Source organism: Acanthochromis polyacanthus, chromosome 14 (assembly GCF_021347895.1).
Source record: "Acanthochromis polyacanthus isolate Apoly-LR-REF ecotype Palm Island chromosome 14, KAUST_Apoly_ChrSc, whole genome shotgun sequence".
In the NCBI taxonomy this organism is placed as follows: Eukaryota; Metazoa; Chordata; class Actinopteri; family Pomacentridae; genus Acanthochromis; species Acanthochromis polyacanthus.
The window spans coordinates 12,241,617-12,268,239 of NC_067126.1; the positions used below are offsets into that span (position 1 = coordinate 12,241,617).

At 38.5% G+C, this 26,623-nt stretch overlaps 2 protein-coding genes across 2 annotated transcripts in view; both read right to left on the reverse strand.

Annotated features, from left to right (window-relative positions):
- Positions 1–331: 331 nt before the first annotated feature.
- LOC110947117 (nebulin-like) lies at positions 332–9,178 on the reverse strand. The gene is made up of 8 exons (XM_051958982.1): positions 9,093–9,178; positions 8,361–8,453; positions 7,760–7,867; positions 4,526–4,712; positions 3,930–4,022; positions 2,542–2,682; positions 2,319–2,422; positions 332–1,181 (listed from the first exon to the last, which is right to left on the reverse strand). Exons 1-8 carry the CDS (start codon positions 9,165–9,167, stop codon positions 1,008–1,010), a joined length of 975 nt encoding a protein of 324 aa, XP_051814942.1. The 5' UTR covers positions 9,168–9,178; the 3' UTR covers positions 332–1,007.
- A 2,891-nt stretch (positions 9,179–12,069) lies between these two features.
- The window catches only part of neb (nebulin), a 71,010-nt gene continuing 56,456 nt past the window's right edge, over positions 12,070–26,623 (reverse strand). Inside the window, exons 117-128 of the mRNA XM_051958882.1 lie at positions 24,023–24,127; positions 23,422–23,511; positions 21,603–21,716; positions 20,676–20,780; positions 20,072–20,176; positions 18,695–18,799; positions 17,878–17,988; positions 17,070–17,180; positions 16,162–16,275; positions 15,955–16,059; positions 15,012–15,116; positions 12,070–14,065 (exon numbers count right to left, since the gene is read on the reverse strand). Of these exons, the coding sequence (XP_051814842.1) occupies positions 13,916–14,065; positions 15,012–15,116; positions 15,955–16,059; positions 16,162–16,275; positions 17,070–17,180; positions 17,878–17,988; positions 18,695–18,799; positions 20,072–20,176; positions 20,676–20,780; positions 21,603–21,716; positions 23,422–23,511; positions 24,023–24,127 (1,320 nt within the window). The 3' untranslated portion in view covers positions 12,070–13,915. The remainder of the gene's footprint in view (positions 14,066–15,011; positions 15,117–15,954; positions 16,060–16,161; positions 16,276–17,069; positions 17,181–17,877; positions 17,989–18,694; positions 18,800–20,071; positions 20,177–20,675; positions 20,781–21,602; positions 21,717–23,421; positions 23,512–24,022; positions 24,128–26,623) is intronic.

Here is a 26,623-nt window from a genome sequence, read left to right on the forward strand (position 1 = left end):
ATATGAACCTACATTTGAAGCATTCAGAGGTGATAAACTTGTTAAAAATTACACAATTTTTTCCACCTGAGAGAGCTGGCAAGTTAAGTTTTGCTTAGTATATAGTTAATTTACATTAAAATTAAATCCTACTTTGCTACTGAAATTTAGATATTAGCCTCATAACTCCAGTTCTGTCTCTAAAATGAACTTGTTTGCATGTGACTGGGGGAAATTCTGTGCAGTTTAAGACACATTCCACAGCTACCTAGTAAAGTCTATGGAGAAGGAAGCTGTCAGAAAGAAGATGCCAGAAGTCAGAGTTCAGAATGAAAAGAAGGAGTCAGAGTGCTGCAGGAGCTTGGTGTGCTTTATTAACTACTGATTAAAGGTAGAGGACACGCCTTAGCCAGGACCTAAATAATCGGAAGAAACAAAACACACATTCTACTAATGGACAGCCTTCGTTACATCGGAGGGAAGACTGAGGCTTGTCTCGTACAACTCTTTAGGAGTGGTTTAATCATAAAGGAGGTAGATGGTGACTGACTCCTTATAAGTTTCATTATTTCTTTTCTCTCCACTGAACCTCCATTAAAGGCATAAATGGAGCTACTTGAGCCCTTTTTTGTGTTTAGGAGAAAATCCTCCGTTCTATTAAATAATGGATATTAAATATTTTTGCAATGTACAAAATAATGGGCCAGGCTGTATGTTGGTGAGTCTTGTGTGTCTCAGATCTCAGAACAGTCTGTCATTCAGAGTGGGCACATTATGTATAATAATCAGAAATATTTATATGTGTCGTGTCATGTAGCTTATGTCACTTCCACAGGCACCGGTGGGGTAGCAGCGTATGAATGACTACAGACTTGCCGACGAGAAAAACAGCACAATTTAAATACAGTCACAGAAACTAAAAGCTACACATTGCACAAAGCCACAGGTGTGATCACAAGAAGGCCAATCAGTTTTGCCCGGTGGATGCGTCTCGCCCACTCCGGAGGGACAATGAGCGGGTTGTGTCTTTAAATTGCTTCAACGTAGTTGGCAGGCAGCATGCCGGTCTTGCCGGTGCGCTGCACGGTGCCGTACATCCAGCCCTCGTCAATGGACTGCACATTAACGATGACGTCTCCGTCCTTAAAGGACACCTCGTCATTGTCGGCAGCAGCGTAGTCGTACATGGCGCGCACAGTTTTCTAAAAGAAGGTGAGGAAGAAAGAGTCAGTGTGTGAAAGAGGAATGAGTCAGAGAGCTGACTGACGTTGGTGGTATTTCTGTTACTGTCAACAAAACCCACAAAACACTGACGTTACACTGAAATCCATCTAAGGGAGAGTTCCTGAGTTAGGCTGCCTTTAAAGAATTTCACAAACAAGCCAAAAGAAGAGACTGAGATGATTCAAACTCTGAGGACAAGTCAGATGTAATGTTTCTACATGTCTTTTTCTCAGTCCAGTCTATAAAATAGTAAAACTACTTAACCTTTTACTAAACTGTAAGAGAGCCTTGCAGAGTCTTACAATGCCAGATGATTCTGTTACACTCAGATAAAACAGAATTGCAGCAATTTATTGATTTCAGATTGGAACAGTGCAATTAGCAAATCCTAAAGGATGCAGTTTAGGGTAGATGTCATCGGATCATCAGAATTTAGAGACAGATAAAAGGTGACACTGTCAAAAAAGTAGGACCATTATTAAATGGAATAAAAGACATTTAAAAGGAAATTAAACTTAAATAAAATCTGAAAGGCCTCTCCAATGAAAGTAAATCTTAAGAAGTGACTTAAAAGAGAAATGTATTACTTTATTTAACTTTAACACAGTCACAGTTTTTATGCTGTTCTATGTACATTCTTGCATTAGAATATAGAGAAGTTAATATTTTAAAGGTGTCTCATGGTAATTAAAACTATTAAACAGTGAACATTGAACTTAACCTTATATAAATTATATTACAAATAATAAATATTATTCCCAAATTGTTCACCCCACATCCTTGATAACTACTGCTAAGAAGGGATTTCTAATCTGTATATATCACTGAACAAAATATTCAAATTTTAGGACACAACATGAGTAAATGGTGAGTAAAGCATCCCAAATAGCAAAATGAGAAGGAAATGCTAAACTAAAAACTCAACAGCAGGCTGAGAAGTGTTTTGCTGCCTTCTTCAGTTAAAAGTTTCCCACAGTAATAAAACAGGATCATGGAGCAAACCTGAGCATCACTGCAGCCAGCTGAGACATTAAACCCACTCGTGGTAAGCAAAAATTCATGAGTTGTTGTTGTAATACCCTTAAAGATTTCTATGCTATTTCTGTGTTACTGACCCCGGTGGTGGAGGGGTGAGAGGGGATGGAGGACACTGTGGTCTGCTGGGTAGCCACTGATGATGACCTCTGCTGCAGCTCCACAGTTTTAGCATGTTGGTAGTCTGTAGATGATTTAAAAAAGCACAGATAAGGCACATTATTCATCTGAGGTGTTAATATAGCAGTCAAAGACAATATGCTGTATTTCTCAATGTTTGTTGGGGTGGTTCTGGATCATTACTGATGGAGGAGGCCATGAAGCCGTTGCTGTAGAGGGACATGTGGTGGTCGGCATCCTGGGACACCTCAGACTTCTCATCAGCCATACCGCTCAGGGCGCTGGTGGAGCGGGAGTGCTCCTTGCTGCGACGCTGAGCTTGGACTGTTACAGCAGAATCATGTAAGAAGGAAAAGCTTCTTTATGACTGACAAATGCCTATTTGAGATGGAAACAGCTGATTTTAAATGGAATATCTCCATAGGGGTACAGAGGCTCATTTCCAGCAACCATCACTCCTGGGTTCTAATGCTACATTGTGTTAGCTCCTCATGTTGAAAGGCTAATTGATGATTAGAAAGCCTCTGTGCAATTATGTTAGCACATGAATAAAAGTGTGAGTTTTCATGGAAAACACGAAATTGACTTGGTGACCCTAAACTTTTGAACGGTAGTGTATGTTCAGTCATGTGCCATATCCAGAAGTGCAACATTACTTACACTACTGTTTTATAATTGTTAATATATCAAATGATCTATCTTTAAAATAATAATCTATCCCACTGTTTTCAGAGATACAACTGCACATACTACTGTCTCTACTCGATGTCTATATTTTAGATTGCACATTTCTTATTGTACTTTTAAAAATATATGATTGTGTGAATGCACTGGCAGGGTTGCTGCTTAATGCCATTATACACCATGCAATGATAATAAACAATTTCGATTTTTCTATTTCTGTAAGTGTTTTATACAGCACTTTGGCTCAGAGCAAGATATCGCAGCAGATAGTGGCCAGAAAGCTTATGTGAATTTGCTTTTATATTCCTAAGATGAATATTCCAAATGATTCAGGAAAGACATCTTATCAAATCAAGTGTTTATGGATTGGTTTAAGATAGGCTCAGGTAAGGTAAGCGAAGATAAGATAAGATAAGCTTTTACTGATCCCTCACTGTGTAAATTTACACGTTACAGTAGCTGGATACAAGTGAGGACATGGAAGAAGCAAAACATGAAATACAAAAGTGCAATAAGGCTTAAAAGAAAGATATGATAAAAACTATGAACACCTTTCACATGTACGGATGAGGCATGACAAATGGCATGTTGGATTTACATATGAAGAACATTAAATATGAACCACAACCTAAAAACTAATGTATATTTTCTTTTTTAAATTTAAATATCAGAATCCAATGACTATACACTGTAAAGCATGCTGAGCATAATGTCCACCCTCAGACCAAAATGTCAGCTTTGCACATAAGATGCAGTATCCGATATCCCTTCAGGAACTTATCAATTACTGTCATATTCGCAAATTGTGTGGGGATGGACTTAAATCACACCTATTTATCTAGAACAAAACTAAAACTTTAGATCGCTGAAGTGAGTTTTCATCTCACCTGACATCATGTGCAGACTCCTGGACTGGATGTTGTCCTCAGCAGGATCGTAGTCGAACACAGAGCCAGGGTTTGTGCGCCAGACACGCAGATCTGAGGAGGATTTAGTGGTTCAGGCAAAGAGGTACTAACTGAAAATAATTCATCTCAGTCTGTTTCAAGTTTCACTGCACTGTTGGATATATTTCCAGGATGCTAAAAGGCATTTCCTTTTCCATATTTGATCTACTACACAACAAAAGGGCTTCTGGATTTGTTTACAAAATTGTGACTCTAAATTCTGTACAGACCATAAGCATAGGGCTAAATATGCATGCTATGCATGAGGATAAAAAACATAAATTACAAATGAAACAGTTAAATTTTGGTTCATGTCATACTAATTAAGATATTTACTTTGTCTCTAACAATGTGTAGTATTTCTCTCTGAATTTAATCTACAAAGTCTTCAAAGGCTGTGGACAAGTAAATATTGGTCAATTTATTTACAACTTAAAATTTCCTGTTGAAGACTTTTCACTTTCATGTTCATATTGTTATTTGCAAACACACCAACAACTCCAAAAGATGATTGATGAGCATGCTTGTAACTGTACCGGTGATGGTCTCCTGGTCGTGCTCCATTGCGCGTCTCCTCTCCATCTCCACCACGCGCCTCTGGATGCCGCGGTAGCTGATGTCGCTGAAGTCCTGAGTGTTCTTCTTCACGCGGTCTGTCACCGGATCAGAGGTGGTGGGGGTGAAGCTGCCCTTGCTCTTCTCAAAGTCCTCGTGGTATCTCACCTGGAGAGCACGAGTCACAACCACCGTAAGCAAAACTACAGTTTATACAAGCAGCCAAGAATTTATCCTGATTATCTAGAACATGAGCATGTTATGTCCCTGTTATGTCCCTCATTGCACAAGTGATGTTGTTGTTTTCAGAATTCAGCTGTTGTCAAAATAAGGGCAACTGGACTTGCTCGAGTTTATGTTTCTCCTCTCATCTGAAAAGGCATCTTCAGTTCAGACGCTTTTTCAATGAGAAATGCCTTCAACAAACTCAAGTAACTCCCATTCCCATTTGCTTCAGCACTTAGATACACTTTGACCTGAATAACAGTGAATCTTATAGATATATCTTTGCTGTTAAAGCTTTTAAAATGTCTCATGTTTTTACACTACAGGAAAGCAATATAAACAGTGAAAATGAAAGCCACATTCTAGTACAAATTTTCTATTCAAAAAAACAATGTTTGTACTAAATAAAATACACTGGTAGCACTTTATAATAACTATACACTATTAAGCATTAGTTAAGCATTGGTTAAGCATAATTTCAGCATTAGTTAATCCTTAAATCCTCATGAACTCATCATGAATTCACCATTAGTAATGCATTACAAAGCATTAGTAAAGACAGTTTTAAATGTTCAACCAACACATTATTAAGCATTAGTTAAACATTAGTAAAGTGCTTAATTCATCGTTAACTCATCATTTGTAACTAATTAGTTATACGTGCATAATTAATCATGAATTCATGATCTGTATGACATTTATTATGCATTACTAAGCACTTAATAAATCCGGTTAAAAATGTTTTGTTGCTCATTGATAATCTCAGATGTTAATACTTTATAAAGGGTTAGCAACTGTGTTAGTATATGATTTACAAACACATATTCATCCTCAATGAATAACTTATTAATGCGGTTACTACTCATTAGTTCAGTATATTCTGTGAGCCCATCTAAAGTGAGGACAATCTATGCTTTATAAAGCATTTATAAAGGACACAGAAGCAAAGATATACAAAGTGTCAGTTTTATTGGTCCCAAACAATACAAGCTCTTTTAAATACACACTTTAAACAAATACAATCTATAAAATTTCAAGTAAACTTGACAAACATCTTCAAATAACAACAGTCTGTGATCGTATAAAATAGAAAAATAAAATACAAGCTCTTTTAAATACACACTTTGCAATCCTTAACATTTCAAGTAAACTGGTGAACTATCTCTTCAGGGCACACACACACCAGAGGTAAGTGGCTGCCTGATTCTGGGATTCCGCCAGTGCATTTCAATGGTGTGCCCTTGAAGTGCACAAAGTGCTTTACAGTAAAACAAATATACCGTTTTCAAATATTGCAAGATAACACTAGATAATTTCTGCAACCTGTTTGCCTCTACGATCAGCTGCCATCTCCCCAGCGTGATATGGTTCTCTCTCCGACTTCCGCATTGCAGAAAAATTTAAAAAAAAAAAACGCGCGGTCTCGCTCTCCAGAACCGCGGAGGAGGCTGGGACTTGTAGGACTCTGGGACGCTGGGATTTTGGAGCATGCGCACTAGCATTTTTGACGGTAAGAGCATGCGCAGTAGCGTCCTACATGTCCCAGAGTCCTACAAGTCCCAGCCTCCTCCGCGGTTCTGGAGAGCGAGACCGCGCGTTTTTTTTAAAAAAATTTTTCTGAAATGCGGAAGTCGGAGAGAGAACCATATCACGCTGGGGAGATGGCAGCTGATCGTAGAGGCAAACAGGTTGCAGAAATTATCTAGTGTTATCTTGCAATATTTGAAAACGGTATATTTGTTTTACTGTAAAGCACTTTGTGCACTTCAAGGGCACACCATTGAAATGCACTGGCGGAATCCCAGAATCAGGCAGCCACTTACCTCTGGTGTGTGTGTGCCCTGAAGAGATAGTTCACCAGTTTACTTGAAATGTTAAGGATTGCAAAGTGTGTATTTAAAAGAGCTTGTATTTTATTTTTCTATTTTATACGATCACAGACTGTTGTTATTTGAAGATGTTTGTCAAGTTTACTTGAAATTTTATAGATTGTATTTGTTTAAAGTGTGTATTTAAAAGAGCTTGTATTGTTTGGGACCAATAAAACTGACACTTTGTATATCTTTGCTTCTGTGTCCTTTATAAATGCTTTATAAAGCATAGATTGTCCTCACTTTAGATGGGCTCACGGAATATACTGAACTAATGAGTAGTAACCGCATTAATAAGTTATTCATTGAGGATGAATATGTGTTTGTAAATCATATACTAACACAGTTGCTAACCCTTTATAAAGTATTAACATCTGAGATTATCAATGAGCAACAAAACATTTTTAACCGGATTTATTAAGTGCTTAGTAATGCATAATAAATGTCATACAGATCATGAATTCATGATTAATTATGCACGTATAACTAATTAGTTACAAATGATGAGTTAACGATGAATTAAGCACTTTACTAATGTTTAACTAATGCTTAATAATGTGTTGGTTGAACATTTAAAACTGTCTTTACTAATGCTTTGTAATGCATTACTAATGGTGAATTCATGATGAGTTCATGAGGATTTAAGGATTAACTAATGCTGAAATTATGCTTAACCAATGCTTAACTAATGCTTAATAGTGTATAGTTATTATAAAGTGCTACCAATACACTTTATCTACAGTATGTACACAATCCTGTTAGACATGAAGTATATTAGGCTGCATTTAATTCTTTGCTGAAATTAGTCCCCAACAGAGGCACTATTCTGCCTGAATAGTGTTTTCTACAATTGGTTGCCTACAGTGGTTTACAAAATTATTGAGCTTTCATTACAAATAAAGATGTACATTTGTGACCTATTTTTTAATCAATAGCAGGAAGAAACTGGGTCAGACCTGAAATCCTGCAAAAGCATGGGAACAATATAAGGCGTTTAATTGTGATTTTGTAGTAATGAGAAACATAGCATCAGCTTTAGTGTTTAGGTGGTAGTAAATTATTGATGTGCCTTTTTATCTAAAGTAAAAATAAATTAAGCGAATAACCACAAAATCTTACTCCAGAAATGATGCGCTGGGTCTCCCTGACGCGCCTCATCTCAGGTGTGTCCAGAACGAAGGCGGCTTTGCCCTGGACCTGCTTACGGAAACTGTCAGAGTACAGCACCTGGTGGAAGAACAGACGACATTAAATGGGCGTCTAAAATGTGTGAACCTGAAGGCATCATTCAGTAGCTGTTAGCATCCAGAGCACAAAGGGTGTGGCAGACAGCCTTAATGCTAAGAGGACACACACAGCTGCTGACACAATGAGCTAATGCATTCCTGGGATTTCAGAAAGATGAATTAGCTGGGAGGTATTTCTTTTATTATTAAGAGGGTTGAAGAATTTAAAGAAAGTTATGTTCCAACCTTCAGTGGGAGAACGACAGGGGAACAGGAAGAATTTGGGATAGGAGAGGTTAGCAGTGATGATGCACACAGGCACACCACAGCTGGACGTATTAAACACATAAATTTAAAAAAAAAAGAGCACAGTCAGGAGAATTAATAAGATTAACTATAGCCGGGGGACAATCAGTTAGGAAAAGGGTTAACATAGGGGTAGAAGAAGAACATTTCTTGAGTAGAACATGTTCTTGTAGTGGTTCTGGAGGTACCGAGCTAATGTTTTCTTGGTTCCTTTTGACTCGCTCCATCTCTGGAGTGAACACCACAGGAGTTCCCTTGGCTGAACTGTCTTTATACAAGACCTACAGGACAGAAGCACAGTCAGACACTCAAACCAATCACAGACCACACACTTATAGGACTGCTTTCATAGACCAGACTCTGGAAGGTTATCCAGAAGACACAAAAAGAGCAGCTTTCAGGAAGATAATTCATCTTTTACAGTTGGTGGTTTTTTGGGATGTCTTTAAAGCAGAGTCTGAGAAATTGGTCCTATAGAGTGAATTATCCTGTTGAATAGCCAGGATCTTTGTTGCAGGCACAAACACTCCTCGCGCCTCAGCAGGAGATTTAGCTTGTAATTTGCTGTGAAGTGGATGTTAACTTAGCAGCAGCTTTATGTGAAGAAAGCTGGTTTGTGGGTTAGAAAATACTCTTAGGCAAAGAGGAGGGTTTCACTCAGTTTGGAGGGATTGATGATGGAGGATTAAAGATGGTTTGAAAAAGTCAAAAGAGCGTGGATGGAAATTAATTCAACATTATGGCAGGGGTGGAGCTCAGAAAACTGCAGTCTTCAATGCAGATGGATGAGTCGAGCAGGAGACGATGAGATGATAGAAAGAGGAAGGAAAGGTAGCAAAGGGGGCTCAGGATGGGCATTACTGATGGTCACTACTCTCAACAGTTAGGGTTCACACGTGTTTTCAGTTTCGTTCCACTACCGAGCTGATGTGTTTCTGGGTTTGTTTAACCCGCTGCACCTCGGGGAGATCCGGTATGGCCGTACCTCGACCCATAGAGTCCTTGTATTTTATCTACCCAAGAAAAATTTGGGGTTTCCATGGAGAGAAAACGAAGAAAGAAGCAAAGAGCAGATCAATAATACACAATTACAGGAAGACAGAAATTGACAGCATGAAAATCACAGCAGACGTGGAAACATGGAATTAAACACAGTTTTTTTTCCTGAGAAATGAAGAAGCAGGTTTTGTTAGAGACACGATGGAGTTTAGCCGAACCCATAAGGCTTACTGGTGTTATAACTACATGGTGGGTTTGAAGTGAGAAGCGTAACAGGTCGAAACAGCTGGTGAAGGCTCAGGAGAGTTGTTATGACAGTGTGTTGGAGGGAAATAGAGAAGGAAGCAGATAAATGCAAATGAATGTTGAGGATGTAAAGGAGGATACGGAGATAACTGCAGTGGAGTACCGTGCTAATATTATGCTGATTGCGTTTAACTCTCTCCATCTCTGGGGTCTCTGATACTGATGTGCCTTGTCCCACTCCTTCTTTGTATTGACGCTTTGAATGAGATAATACAATAAAGTCACATATGACGGTAACACACTAGATTAGTTTTCAATTTAGGAGGGAAGGAAATGCCAGAAAGGAAAAAAAATCCAGAGAGATGCAGACTAACTAGAGGAAATAACAAAAGAGGGGATTATGTATTTGCAGAAAATGAATTAAAAACCAAGTTGTAAACCAGGGATGGTAAAAATAAAGAAGAAAGGAATGATTTATGTAGTGTAGTTAGGAGGGAGGAGAGAAAACCAGCACGAAAAACAAGAAGGTTTTCTAGATAAGTGGGAAATGAGGGAAGAAGGTGGTTTGGGGAATGATTATTAAGGTCACTGCAGTCCTTTTGCTCTACCAAGCTGATATTCTTCTGGGTTTCTCGGACTCGCTTCACCTCAGGGAGATCTGGGATGGCTGTACCTTGACCCACAGAATCCTTGTACTGAATCTGTCCATTGCATAAGTTACACAAAATAAGACAAGGACAAACAAAAGTACAGTACTGTAAACAAACACACGTCAATCCATTCATTACAACAGCATTCACTTGAAAACAACAGACAATAACAGGTTGTTACTCATATTGATTTCGAGTAGTAGACGGGTTTGTTGGCTGTTGGCACGTTGATGGATGCTTTCGAAATGAAATGATATAGGTTAATACTTTAGAGTTCAGGTATCATTAAGTATGAATTATCATGACAGCCCTCAAGTTCCTAGTACATAATGGAAGTGTTAACACATGTAAACAATTATTTTATAGTCAAAACAAAATCAATTAAATAAGATGGCCAAAAATAAATGGCTACCCAATTAACACAACCATTGTTGTACTATTAAAACCATTGGCATTAATCTTACGAACTTCTGGAGAAGACAATAAGATTTGTTTTTGGTTCTTTAAGAGTTTTGTCTCTCATTTAGGAATCTTCCTCAGGTGTTACTGACTGGTGGAGGGTCCCAGGCATTTATTGATGTCCCCAAATCACATGATTCAGAGCTCGTTAACAATCCACACTCACATAGTCCAAGGTGTAAATGGTGGTAAAACTGCCTGGGAATGGATGATTCATGGTGTACATGGTCCGTTTGGCGGTCACTCCGAATTGCACAAACTGCTGATAAACTAGGTTAAACTGGGATGGGGGTTTAACACACCTCTTACCACCCATTTATAATGCAGTGCTAAGATACCTTTCCAGACAGTTTCACCACCATTCACATCTTGCGAGTCTCGAGTTGTTTACAATGATCTGGATGACTGAGATTCTGCTCAGATGTAGGCATGAATCTGCTGCCTGTACTTCTCTGGTTGCAGGGATTTGTTCTCAATGTAACAAAGTTAACCACTGATGCTGGGAATTGAGTCCTGGCTTGCAGGGTTATGCTTCATCCAAAAGATGCTGTATCATGTTGAGGTCAGGGCTCTCTGAGTCCTGAAAGCCAGTCAAGTCCATCATAGACCTGGATCTGCGCTCATTAACGCTGTGATGTCCCCCAAACTGGAAATAGTTACAGTGTAAAATTGAGATTTCCCCTTACTTAGAAATATGAGATCTACTAAAACAATAAGAAACATTCCCGATTCTTAGTCTTTTTAAAGTACTGTACATGGACAGAAATCTCCACATACTTCTGGCCATCTTGTAAAAACAAAGTGTTCACATCAAAGAAGTACCCAAACAAAAAAAAAACATTGGGGCCATTAGGGGCTCCATAAAATCCTATAATTATATATAAAATGGAAACAAACTAATTTAGTAAGCATGAATGAAGATCTCCATAGAAAGTTTGATGGAAAATGATCATCTGAAGAGATTACATGTCAGGTCAGCTCTGATTTAATTCTCTCATACTAGACATGGAGTATGGAGGAGGACTGGTTGGGGATATGAATGAGGGAAAGTCAATCTGTGGAATACCGTGCTAATGTTGCGCTGGTTACGTTTAGCCCTCTCCATCTCAGGGGTCTCGGGCAAAGCTGTTCCACCTCCCAAATCCTCTTTGTACTGAATCTTTGTATGGAAAAGGAATGAAAAAATCAACCGGGGGTTTTAAAAAGGAATGACTTATGTCATGTAGTTAGGATGGAGGAGGGAAAACCAGCACGAAAAACAGGAAGGTTTTCTAGATAAGTGGGAAAGAGGGTGGTTTGGGTAGTAACTATAAAGGGACAAGATAAGGGTCACTGCAGTGCTGTTCCTCTACCAGGCTGATATTCTTCTGGGTTTCTCGGACTCGCTTCACCTCAGGGAGATCTGGGATGGCTGTACCTTGACCCACAGAATCCTTGTACTGAATCTGTCCATTGCATAAGTTACACAAAATAAGACAAGGACAAACAAAAGTACAGTACTGTAGACAAACACATGTTGCTCCAATCATTGCAACAGCATTCACCTCAGAACCATCCACAATAACAGGCTATTACTCATCTTGATTTTCAGTGGTAGGTCGGTATGTTGGCATGTCGGTGGTTGTTTTCGAAATGGATGACTTAGGTTATTACTCCAGGGATCAGATGTTATTATTATTTTATAGTGGAAACAAGATCCTTTAAACTAGATGGCCGAAAATATATGGATACCCAAACAATATTCCCATATATTGTTAAGAACGTAATTTCCACCAATGGTGATTAACCCTCATTAGTACACTTAGGGTACAGCTGGACCCCAGTAGTATTTAATCTGTTTCACATTTCTGTACTTGTTCATATCCTCTCAATATATATGTTCCTAAAACATGTGTCATCTATAGATACAAATATGAAAGAAAGAATTAAATTACTGTTGATGATTACTGATGTGTATTGCTTACAATATTAGTGTAAAAACTCCTGAATTGAAATGAAACACAATGCAACTGAAGCAGTCATCACAAGAGCAACATAACACAAACATACATGAATAAAAGATGCACAGTCCGGCTTGGGTCTGGCTGGGGTCTGCATGGACCCCAAATGCTTTTTTATATATATATATATACACCCATAGGCGTCAGTTTAGGGGGGGACGGTGGGGACGTGCCCCCCCTACTTTTTGTCAGGGGTCATTTTGTCTCCAACACATTCAAATTCTTCAAATGTAAGCCGTTGTAAACCCAGTTATTTTCAGTAGTATAGAAAATTCCGACGCTCCTGAACGCACCATCCGCACTTGGCCGAGAGTTGTACAGACACGCAGCACACCTTCGTGAGGTTAAAAAAAAAAAAAAATGCGCAGATGCTAAATTTGCGCCTGTGCCAAGTGGAAGCTCCGACCAGAGGCGTGCAGGGGCAAAATTTCGGCCCGGGAGAATTAGTACTATAGCGGCCCACAGACCCTTCTACCCACCTGTACCAATAGCTCAACAGCTTGACCCTCTGCCTTTGGTGCGGTGGTTGTGAGTTCGAGCCCAGCTTGTGGCATTTAGCCGCCGTTCTTCGACATTTTCTCAAAGTGCTGTGGTCTCCATCCCCCCCACTTTTAAAAACAAACTGACGCCCTTGTATACACCACAAACCTGGTTGGAATCAAGAAAGCTTTGGTGTATGTGATGGTAACTATGTGGGTGACAACTACCTAAAGAGATTGAAACATCCAACTTACAAACAAAAAAATTTAAGATAAGTGGTGTACTGATGAGGGTTAATCCTCAGTGTTTCACGAGAGGGCAACTGGACGTCTTTTTGGTTCTTGAAGACATTTCACCTCCCCCTGTTCAAAGTGACTGGTGGAGAGTGCCACGTATTTACTCTCACTCTATACTAAAATGACTCAAAGCTTGTGCATAACCCAAAACTCAGATTACTAAAGGTGATAATGGTGGTGGATCTGCCTTTATACTCAAGGTATAAATGGTTGACAAACTACTTTACAGAGGAGCTAAACATGGAGAATGGGTCTCTGACACTCTGGTCACTTATCACCACGTATCAAGATTTCTCTTACGTGGAAATAAGAGACCTACTAAAACCATGGAAAACAACTCAAAATGAAAAACAATAAACATTGTCAGCAGTTTCCACATACTTTTGGCCATCTAGTGTCTTGTGACAACACGTTTTTATCTCATACAGGTGACATTGGGCAAAGAAGCAACTACAACAAAAAGGTTCCACAGTTAACAAAAAACAGGGCTCCATAAAATAAAAAATATCTCAAAGATAAAATAATGATAAGAAAAAAAAGATATCTGTGAAGGTTGAACTGAAAATGGTCATTTGAAGAGATTACATGCCATATCAGATCAGGTTTAATTCTCTCATGGAGGGAATATGAAGGGAGGTAATGAATGAGGACAGGTCACTATGTAGAGTACCGTGCTAATGTTGCGCTGGTTACGTTTAGCCCTCTCCATCTCAGGGGTCTCGGGCAAAGCTGTTCCACTTCCCAAATCCTCTTTGTACTGAATCTTTGTATGGGTGAGGAATGAAAGCATCAACCGGTGGTTTACTCTTGGAAAATAAGACTAGGTGCTTGATTAAATTCCTAAACTATACTTAAATGAGCTGTATTTGACTTTGTGAACACAGAAAAAGACAAATATACAGACAAACATTTAAAGGAAGACATTTTTCCTGAACACTTGGACAACAGACTACAATGAGCAAAGCATTTAACAACACACAAGCTGCACAAGAAGTACAGATGTTACACTATAGAACAGAATATCCAGGGTTAGTTGCGTGAATTAAAATGCTGCGTGTATTACTAAGATATATATGTAAAAAAAATCAGTTTTCTCCAAAGAAATGAGGGCTGCATATCAGGGATTGTTAAAAATGAGGAAAAACAGAGCAAAAAGAAAAAAGTTTAAAAAAAACAAAACAAAAAGGGTTATTAGAAAACAATATATATATATATAAATTATAGAGTAGATACCAAGCTGAAATTCTTTGTATTCTCTTTAACACGGAGCATTTCAGGAGTGTCCTTTATAGTAGACACTTTGCCCTTTATGTTTTTAAGGTCAACCTGGTATAGATGCTACAGGGAGAAAAACAAAAGTGCAGTTAAAATGTTGCACAGTGATGAAGAGATAAACAAAATGCAACAGAGTTGGACGAGAAACTACAAGAAAAAAATTATCTAATTTTATGCTCAGAATTAGCAATACTGACTAAAACATATGGTACTGTTTTGAGTGCAAAAATAACACCAAACATATGTAGCATGAGTATAGAACATCATAACATGGACAAAACAAAAGTGTAAAGTATTCAAGATAATATTTTACACCAAGACATACACATACACAGAGCCACCAGACACTGGAAGAATTCATATTGTAAGACCTACAACAGTCAAAACATGCTGATCAGGAAAGAACCAGCACAATTCATCCTTTTAGTACTTACAGTGCTGAAGTTCTTCTGGTTCTCACGAACTCTCTGCATCTCTGGAGTGTCCAGGACTGGTACATAGTGAGACATGGTCTTCTCAGCCTCCTCTTTGTACTTTTTCTGTTTGGGAAAAATAGAACTATCAGGACATTGACAAAAACAGAGCTTCTGCTAATAAATTTGGAATGTGTCTACGAGTAGCTTACATGGAAAGAGATTAGGGATTGATCGATATGATTTTTTTAAAATAGTTTTTAAAGGGCCAATACCGATATGACGGTTGGCGATCAAGCAAGACCAATGACTGACATTTGGGGGGTCGATATGCATTGAATGCAATGTTTTAACAGCGTGTGATAGCAGAGAACCGGTAATTCACAACTACACTTCTTAATTAATAAGGGTGACTACAAGTAAATATGTAAGATAGAATCAGGAGTGATAAAATTAAGATGCTCTCTTCTTTTTATGTGTAATCAACTGAGATTAATCAGTTTGTTACGTCTGCTGTTTTACTCTATTTTCTTAATCTTGCACTGTTCTATCACTTTTAATATCCACTAAGGTTCAGATTTTAAATCATTATAAATTATTGTTTTCTAGACTCTTTCAGGTTATTCTGTAGCTGCCTTATAACTTTGCAGCTACCTGTGAGCCTAGCCTTAGCAACTGTGAGAGAAGCTAATTTCCTGGTTTCTGTTTGTTGTTCAGTTTTTGCTGCTTGAGAGACATTTCTGAGACCACAGAGTGACTAGTTACAGAGAGGAGGCTGTATCAAACCTGAAAAAGCGAATTTAATTGATCAATGATCAGTCAGTAATAATACTGATAATGTGACAAATGCTAAATATCGGCCACGATAATCCGCCAGATCGATAACTGGTCTATCTGTAAAGGAGACATCATATGTAAAAGATTTTATAGGAGTGAAGATAAGAAGATAAATTCAATAATCTACCTGGCTGACGATGTTCCTCATCTGCTGAGCGTGGATGATGTCAGGGGTGTCGATGACGGTTGTGTAGCTAGCTCTGTCCATCTCAGCGGTCTGCTTGTACTTAGTCTAAGGGGAAAAAAACTGTCAGTCAGCTCAGAGGAAAATATCAAAGAACCAGTTTTTGCCCAGCTCCATGCAGACAATATAATAACAAAATACAGTGCAGACCTGGCTGAGGATGTCAGTAGCGTTTCTGGCTCTCATGAAGTCTGGAGTGTCTGTAGCCAAAGCCAACATTCCCTTGCCCTTGATCTCCTGCTCCAGCGCCTTTTTGTACTCTCTCTGTAAGTATGAGACGTTACAAATCATCACATTCAATCGCTGTGTCTGTTAGTAGCAGGAATGACTGGCAGAATATTATAGACAGCAGGATTTCAACTCATTCATATTGAGGAGGGCTGCAAAACACCTACGGGAACAGTGAATAGAGCAGGTTAGCAGAAATTAGGGAACAGATATGGTGTTCAAATTGAACAGCAGATTGTGTGTAAAGCAAAACTGGAAACCTAAACAGTTAAAGAGAGTGGATTAAAGCACAATTAGCCATTTTCATTACACCTACATTTTTTAGGTCCTCTTTCTTTCGTTTTACACTTCTACATCTAGCTTGAGTTCTAAAAAATCAACCCCAAAAGCACCCAGAGTGTATCTTGTCGAAATTGAAGTAATGTGAAATTATCGTTAAATTAAAGTCATGGGTATATTAAATAACTTGCTCTGTAAACTTACACTACAAAATAAAAGCCTTTAAAAACCCAACTTTACATGTTCTATCAGATTTTTGGTGCATTTTTCAGACTGAAAGTGAGATAATCATGGGGAAATTAAGCAGGGTGACAATGAAGGTTAAGTTCTGCTTATGAGAACATTTTATGAACATCAGAAAAAGGAAAGTGCTGGAATATTAGTGATGTCACGAAGCAGGAAGAAGCACAAGAGTCAAACCCAGCAGTCATCCTTTTAGTGTGATGATGAGGTTGAGTTAAAAGGGGATAGTATTCGTCACTTGCAGGATGGTGGGGAGCCACTCAGATTAGAGTGTGATGCCACTTCCATCACCTCTCAGTCAGTCGTACCTCACACAGGATTTGAGTGGCATTCCTTGCTCTCAAAAGCTCCGGAGTTTCCTCCAGTAAGGTTAGCCCTTTACCCTTCACTCCCTCCTCTAGATCCTTCCTGTACTCTCTCTACAGGACGGAAGAAGAACAGAGAGACTCCAGAGAAGGGCAAACAGGCAGGCCAGGCCAAGGCATACAGACAAAACAAAGCAAGATCTGCTGCTTGCCGGTAAAGCTCAAAGTCACCAAGCCTCCCAAATACAAGAAATGAGCATTTTTCTAAATAAAGATTGTTCAAATAAGTGCTGTAGTTAGAGAGAAACTGGAGATATCAGTGACTTTGGCAAGAATCAGAGTAAAGAACAAGATGAACAACATTTTTATCAGATAGAGCAGGAAAAACAACAGCAGAAGAACAAAGAAATCAACAAGAAACAAGTCAGTTTCACCTTAAAAACATCATTCAGATGATGACATGCATGCATGCAAGTTGTTGTTACACCAGGTTGTTGGTAGTCTCCTATTAAATAAAGGCTTGAAATGAAAAGTTCAAGGTGTCAATGGACAAAAATACAGAGAAGTTCAGCAACATTTAGTGACATCTTCACTGTAAGGAAAGGATGGATAAATGTTGGATCATTATTAGTGGGATGTGAATCATGCAAAGGGACAAAAACTAAATCTCATAAGTGGACCTACAAAAGGAGAAGAAAGAAGGAAACACTTGTGGTGAAAAAGGGATTGATTGTAATGTCTTAGTATGATTATAAAACATGGGTGAGGTAGATAGGGAAGATTGATTGAGGATAAGTTGTCCTTTAGTTACCTCACTGGCTATTTTGGTGGCATGTCTGACATGAATCATGGCAGGGGTGACCTCCAAGCCTGAGAGGTTCTTTCCCCTCATGGACTCCTCAAAGTCCTTCTTATAGTCTTTCTATTTGCCGCAAAGATAAAACAGGGGACAGACAGAGCTCAGACAAACACATGCAAGTAAATGTTGGTTCACAATGCAGTTATCTTGTCCTTGTTCACACCATTTTGCTTATTCCTGTATCTGCAGTCTTTAAATACGAGTATTTGAGTGCATGTGTGGCGTGTAGGAGGTGTTTACTGCAAGAATGGAACAGTGTGAGGGTTGGAGCCCATCAGAATATTTGAGAATCAAAGTAAAAGTATTAACTGACTGTGATTAGCGACAGTGAAAATCTACAATCCATCCAGAGACTGCAACAGACGGATACTTTACCTTTGTCTTCCCTACATCATGGGGGGAAAATTCAGCTGCCACAATATTAGCGAACAATACACAAGCTGCTCGGTAAGTTTAATTTCAGCACATTTTACAATGCCTTCTACTAGTTTTTATTAGAAAGTGGTGAATGATGTATACAGCTTTGATATAAATTGTCAAAAAATGAATCTTGAACTGAATAAACTAGTACTAAAGGCACTGTAAAATACTCTTCCAAACTTCAGAAACATTCTGTAAGTGTAACAGAAACAATAACTTGACATTCAACAAGAGGCAATACTATAAAGGTTAATATACAGTATAAGGAGACACTGGAGTGTGTTGAGAGAAAGACCTGTAATAGAAAATATGTTATATCTGTAGACACTTTAATGACAGATGTATTTACCTGGCTCTGCATGTGCTGGGCCTCTTTAGCAGTCACATATGTGGGTGTCTCAAAGTCCAGCATGGGTTTGCCCTTCTCCCTCTCATACTTCTCCTTGTATTTCACCTGAAATGTCCCACAAAAATGTATTGTCAACTGTTTTCAATGGAAACCCTGTGATATCCTCATATAAATCTTTTTTTTTTTTTTTTTGCCAAGTAGGTTTTTACATTTGAGGAATTTTACATGTTGGTGCATATCAGTTAACACTGACAAGTAGAAATATTTAAAAAACAGACAAAGAAGTGTCACAAGACAAATTCTAGGGAATTATAAAAGCAATAAAAAGGAGCAGAAATATGTAAGTGTACAGGATTGTGTAAATTATTCACCAGAGATTGTACAAGATTACGTAGTATGTAATGTAAATAATTTGAACTGTGCAAAGGATGATAATATCCTATTCAAAAGTTGTGCTATTTAAAAAAAAATACTATGCTGTTTACATTGAATTTTTAGGGGAATTCTGAGATGTGCTTCATTGTGTGCCTATCACAGCAAAGTTCAAGATGATATGCAAATCAGTTCACATATGCCAAAGGTAAAGTGTGTCTCAAAATGTTATGTTTTTTTTTTTTAACCATCAAAATAATCCCCTAATCCATTCAAACAACTTAAATGTAATTTGCTTTTGTCAGAATGTGCACATATCAGAAGCAAAAGCCAAATCTGAAAAGGAAAGGAGCTGAATGTCTGCCGATTTTGCTCATGCTATCTTCTATAGCATAGAAAAAACATGACTTGGACATGACAGCAACATATAAACTAGATTTTTTTTAGATAGGGTCTTTAAATTACTGATGTAAATGCAAGCAGAGCTTAAAAACCTGAACTGCCCTTTCAGTGGACCTAGACATGTTTCACGACAAAATATTTTACAATTTTTTCGTATGATGATAGAAAATTACAAAATTTCAGACATTATGTCATAAAAAGCTAAATGATTAACAGCAATTTTATGGTTACACAATTGTAAGTGAATGGGCAAAATCCCCACTGTGGTCCTTCAAATAATGTATTCTTCTTTTTGATTGCAAATTTGTCCGATTTCTAAAAAATACTGAAGGGTAATGATGGTCAGCACATAATTATTATGCTATCATGTAATGTAGTGTGTCAGAGTTAGCTTAATGCCTATTTATGACCCATTGGTAGGCTCTAATGCCTCCAACTTAACAAATGTGGCCCTATTCCTATTAAAGTGCAGGAAATAAAGACCTGAGAGGCATATATTGTACATTTATCGCTTTGACAAGAAAGTGGTCAACAGGTGAAATCCACAGCTATGTTTTTAGGTGGGTGAAGTGTTTGTTGACCCCCAGAGTTTGGACCACTTACGTTACTCTGAAGCTCAGAGGCCTCCTTGAGATGGAGCTGTTCTGGTGTGTCAGGAATCATGTGGTAGTGACCCTTACTCTCCTCAAATTTCTTCTTGTAGCGGTACTACGGGGAGTTCCCAGTAAAGTAAAGCAGCTCAGTACAGCAAATGAGAAGAAGGGTGTTTCTTCAGAGCACAACAAGTCTCATATTTTGTGATGGCAAAAAATATCAACTTAAGTGATGATTAAAAAGGGGGTAGTTACGAATCATGTGAAGAATGATTTAAATCAGTGGAGGAGAAGGGGTTTTGTATGTTAAGTGGTCATCAATAAAGTTTTCTCTGAACTACAGGAGGAAAAAGTGAAGTGATAGAGGTTATAGAAGGTGATAGTACAGGTAAGAAGGGTAAGGATCACTACCAGATGAGGTCAGGATAGGATGATGGAGGTTTGAATGATGGAGCTTAGTGAATAAATCCATGAATTACTTCACCATGTTACTATGAGGTGATGGAAACACTGAGATCAGACACATTTCAGTGAAGGTGTCACTGAAGCTGGGCTGACTAGCAGCAGTTTCCTGGGTGGGGATGTCAGAGAGTTAAAGGCTGATGGACGCTTACTTGGCTGGACAGTTTGCTGGTGCTCAGGCTGTGCTGCATGGACAGAGACTCAGCCATGTCGGTCACAGGTTTGTGGATCTTCTTCAAGTCACCCTTGTACTTCACCTGTTGGTTGCATCAATAGATGTCTTTGTAATCATATACTTTCACAACTTAAAGCAGGTTCTATTTGGATGTGAAATCTGACTTCCTTGAATTACTAATGTAGATTTATGATAGATTTGGGCAAAAAAATAGCCTTGCAACCTGAAAAAAACTTTAGTTAGTTAAAGATTCAGTTTGGCCATAAAAACTGTTTTAATTATTCAATAAAAATTGTGTGCGCATTTTTCTATACTGTTTTTGATTGATCTAATGTAATTATTAAATTTTATTTTTGCTGTAACTTCTATTTTATTTTTCACAGACTATGCATAAGTACACTAGCGTAAAGGGTTGGTTAGGTTTGTGAAGAATATTTATTTTGTTGATTTATAATTTTACATAAAAATTGAAAAGAACACTGACACACTGACCCATATTCTAATAGATAAAACAATTAAGAAACATCAATAAATAGAAAAAATAAATAATAAAGCTGCCCATTAACATTATACCAAATGATTCTGAATGTAAATAATAATAAGTAATAAATAATAAAATTCTGCAATTTTGAGGAAGTGTATCTGCACATTTTATGCTAACCCAGAGTGAAACAAAGCAACATAGACTTTGAAAGTGTTTTACTATGAAATGTAAGATTAGCCGCTTCTATCTTACTTTATTGGATCTTTAGAAAACTATGTTACTGTGTGAATTTAACAAACTGTCACAAAGTCAAACAAACAATCCCCAATCAGTCAATTATTTGTGTAAGAATATAATCTGTAGGATCTAACATGTTTCTTGGAATCTGGTAGACAGAATGACAGTGTTGTGATCACTTACCTCACTAGCCAGTACATTGGCATCCTTCAAAGTCTTGTAAATCTTACTCTCCTTCAGGTCATATTGTGGTTTCTTTCCTTTCACCTCCTTATCAAACTTTTCCTTGTACTTCACCTGTTGGGGTTTAGCAGTTAGTTATTATCACAGGATTTACTTTGAGGAGACCAACACCAGCTGAGGATGTACAGATTCCATCACAGTGGAAACAGCTAAAGGACAACATCATGACAGTGGGATTAGTCATTCACAAATAGTTTAACATAAGAGCTTTGGACATGCCATGTGGTATATGAGAAGTATGAAAGTGCAACTTTAGTTTCTAGTCATTGCTTTGCAAAAATAACACTTGTGTTCAACCTATAGTTCTCCTGAATATGATTGTTTCCATGCATCACTTTACCATCACCTTTTAGCAGTCATGATGCTATTTAGTCCTAAATTTAGGCCTAAATGTCAAGAAAGGGTGTGTCAACACCTGCAGTTTGGTTCCATGGTTGAGAAGAAAACATTACAGTGCTGTTTTGTTTTTGTTCCTTGTCTTTAAGATCATCCTACCGTCTTGGAAACAACATATCAAATGTGTCAGATTATTATCTAAGATATAAGCAAATCAACTGCTCCAGACTTTGCTCAGACGTGATTTGTTCGGCATTAACTGCTGTTTGCCAAGCAGTAGTCAAAGTTATTCTACTAACAAAACTAATGAAACAGTCACATCAAGGTTCTTCTCAATCAAACCAAACTATTGGCCCTATTCTGACCTGTTGTGCCTCAATTCATTTAAGGTGAGCATCTGATTTTACCTGTTTGAAATTGCTTCGAACCTGTGAATGCAGTGGCTATTTTTTCCTAGTCCTGGAAAGCAACTCAGAAATATTTTGTTAAAGTTGACACTCCGCAATTTGAGAACTTGGCGTGTTAACTTATTGATGTTTCTCTGCAGCATTTATGTCCTGTTTTAATATATACCTAAATTGATCTGATCATACAAGATGCATTTTAGTGTAAACAGAGCTGAATTTAACATTCTGCGATCCACATAAACACAAACATGGACTTCATATATAATAAAGTATATATGGAAGAGGTAGGGCAGAATGTTTGTGGTCATATTCAGAGAGGGAGGTGATTGTTCCTTCAATCTGCAGATCAAACAGCTTTAGAAAGAAGGTGAGAGACCGGAAAACAACAACAACACAAAAACATGTGTAAATCTAGCAAAAATGATGAATTAATCCTCACTTTCACCACATTTGTAAACTTGCACCATGACGTGAAAGAGTCCTTACTGCCCTCCAGTGTTCAGATCAAAACAAAGCAGAGTGTAGTTGACTGCTAGATTTACACATGTTTAGAGAAGAATTCAGGTGCAGTAGCATGTTTCTTTTTTCATCAAATCCTTCCTTTTAACATTTAAAAACAAACACTCTGACTGAGAGACTTGGGGGAGGAAAGTGGGAAAATAACACATACATAAATAAACATACAGTATTAGCACCAGTAATGTAATAATGCTCTTGTCTATGCTTAGCAATGAGCAACAGCTTGCCAAGGAACGAAAAAACAGCAGAGGGCGCACACAATGCTAAACTGCAAAAGCAAATTCCAAAGCAAATCATTTTGTAAGATTTAGAGATCTTAATCTTTAATTTATTTTGGAAAAAGTTCCTTATGGTTTGTATTCAAGGTTCAGAGAAACCGTAGTAAAATCAAAATCAATTATTCAGTCAAGCTATGAGTTGATAGGGCGAGAGCAGAAAGACAAATGAGCCAAACATGTAGCAGCAGCCCTTCAGTTTTAGGGTGTGAACCTCCTTACATCGCTAGTCACCGCACTCATTTTCTTAATGTGGCGCATCTGGAGGGTATCATAGGAAGCAGCTCCATGGAGGGAGGACTTGGCCTCCACCTACAAAGCGCAGTGAGATGGAGGGATGAGAACACACTGACTAGGACATTATATAAGTGGAGAGGAGAGGAGAGGAGAGGAGAGAGAGATTAGGTAAGTACAGAAGGATGTAGGAAAAGTGTAGGAGGACAGGTTTAAGGAAAGGGGTGGGACAAGTACAATATGAGCAGTTAAACATATACATCTACTGTAATGGAATCACAATGACAGATGAAGACATGGCTTATAGTGCAGGATGGCAGAGGCAGCGCTATGGAAGAGCTGCTAGTTCTATCATTAGGCCAACAGGACTGCTGCTAAGCATCTAACAGCGACACTAGCCCGCAAATATTAACGAAATCCTGGTGCTGGTGGAAAATGGCTGCCATTGATTAAAATCCAGCAGTCGTAGAAGTAAATAAATAAATTACAGACATTTTTTGTAGGAGATCATATTTACAGGGAACCAAGGGGAAACAATGTGGCTGGCACAGGACTTCATGAAATAGATGGTTCATTTAGTTTGTTGTACCTGGCTGGTCAGCTTGGACACCTTAGTTGCCAAAGCGATGTCTGGGCGGTGGACCAGAGAACCTCCACGGCTGGCCTCTTCACGCGCCTTCTCACGGTAGCCGACCTGACGGACAAAAGACCAAACAAGAATCAGAGGACCATGCAAAAACTACACTGGTGAGGATGTAGTCTTGACTGTTTTTGTTGTTTTCTGAAGCTTTTGTATTACAGGTTTGTACAACAATTTTTTGAAAATGTCTTATAAAGAAAAAATTGCCATCATCGATAGTGGACCTGTACTGGTGATTGCACCAGTGCATCATATTTTCTCTTCTTCTTTGCAGTGAGCATTTGAGCATTCCGATATATTCATATGCAAATATCTGCTCAAAGTGGCAATCTAAAAGATTCATTCCTCTTCCTGGCAGCCCCAAGGTTTATAGACTCCACTTTTGATGTAAGCATTTCAGAGTGGATTTACCTTTAATTTCTATCCCTGATTTTGTAGTTTCCCTTCTAGTTAAGGTTTATTTTTGGTGATAGGCACTAATTGCAGGTGTGTTTTTGATCCTCGCTTCCTTGAGATCCAAAAAGTGTCACACAGGTATTCATTGCTTTGTTCGATCTATGTGACCTGTTGTCTTAACTCTATGTTGCAGTGTGTCTGTCTCAAACTTGTATCGGGCTTCTTTCATTTGAGGGTTATGGGCTTAGTAAAGGAAAGTCTGACTGCAGAACCTTTTGTTTATACACCATTGTTAGCTTTAGATAGGGGTGCTTCTTTATCTGTATTTCTATTTGGCTAGTGTAGCAACATTACTCAAAAACAGATCAATGGATTTGGATAAAATTTTCAGGGAAGGTCAGAAATGACACAAAGACCAAGTGATTAGATTTTGGCAGTGATGCAGTTTACAGTCTGGATCCAGGAAGTTGTTAAATATTTCTGTATCAGTGCGAGATAGCCCTATGAGGGACCGTACAAGACTTAATTCATTCTCGTCCTCTCACACACATATATTTTCTCTCATACTCACATACATTCTCCTGTGACACACATACATTCTCCTTTCACATACATACATTCTCCTTTCACACACATATATTTTCACTCTCTCACACGCATACATTCTCCTCTCACACACATACATTCTCCTTTCACACACATATATTTTCCTTGCACACACATACATTTTAATATTCACGCACACACACATTCTGCTTTCACATACATACATTTTCACTCATGCACACACATACATTCTCCTCTCACATGCATATATTGTCACACTTGCACGTACATACATTCTCCTTTCACATTCATGCATTCTCCGAAATAAATAGACATATATGTATATGTACAAAGAAAATATATGCATGAAAGAGAAGAATGTATGTATGTAAGAGGAGAATGTAGGTGTGTGAGAGGAGAATGTATGTATGTGCGAGAGAGAATAGTGGAAAAGGAAGTAAGTATAGTGGAAAAGGAAGTCCATCGTTTTTTGCGCTGTGATTGGCTGAAAAGCTCAAGTGAGCGGTGATGTTCAGGTAACGGTTACCATGGCAGGTGGAGAAGAGTCCCGAGCGCTTCTGCAAGCCATTGGGGTTTTAAGAAACATTTTGTCATCCCCAGAAACGGTCACATATTATCGTCACCGCTTGAGCAGCAGGCGACAGGTTTATCTGCACCAAACTTTACTCACAGCACTGTGGAAAGTGAGATGAGACAACTTTTCAGACCTGCAAACTTCCAAGTCGCTGCAGCGGGACAAGCAGCTAACGCTAACGCTACACAAGGCCGAACTGGAGGATTACGTGTAGCGTTAGCGTTAGCTGCTTGTCCCGCTGCAGCGACTTGGAAGTTTGCAGGTCTGAAAAGTTGTCTCATCTCACTTTCCACAGTGCTGTGAGTAAAGTTTGGTGCAGATAAACCTGTCGCCTGCTGCTCAAGCGATGACGATAATATGTGACCGTTTCTGGGGATGACAAAACGTAGTGTCGACAGATACGGACCCGTACCCGTAGCCTGTGGCCTACGGATACGGCACTTTACCTTATCATAAATATTAATGAGACGGACATGAATATTAATGAGTCGGCTGATGAACGCGCTTTGTGATTGGCTGGTAATCCGACGACATAAATATTAATGAGCCGGCTTGGTAATCCGAGTGATGAAGGCGCTTCCGTGATTCGAGGTGAATCTGCGTGCCGAGCCTGTCATGTCAGTCATCTGCTGTTCTCTTTTCTATCATGCATAATGTCTTATAAATATCATTATCTGACTTTTTCACGGACAGCGATTTGGGGGTTGAAATCGGCACTACTATTAAAAATAGCAAAACTTTTTATTCACGTGACCCTGTTCTAATAAAGCACAAACAGCAAACAAAACAAATGGCAGAACTAACAGCCAGCAAACGAAAAGTATTTTTTACCTTCAAAAGTAGCGACAGACTATTACATATTAACAACCTAAACAAAACCCTGATGTATTTTCTACGTCTGTCAACACAGACACTGCACGTCAGTCACTTTAATGTTAGCGGACTCTGTTGAATGGCTAAGTTACATAACCACAAACAAATCTCACAATATCACAGTAAATCGAGTTTGTGGG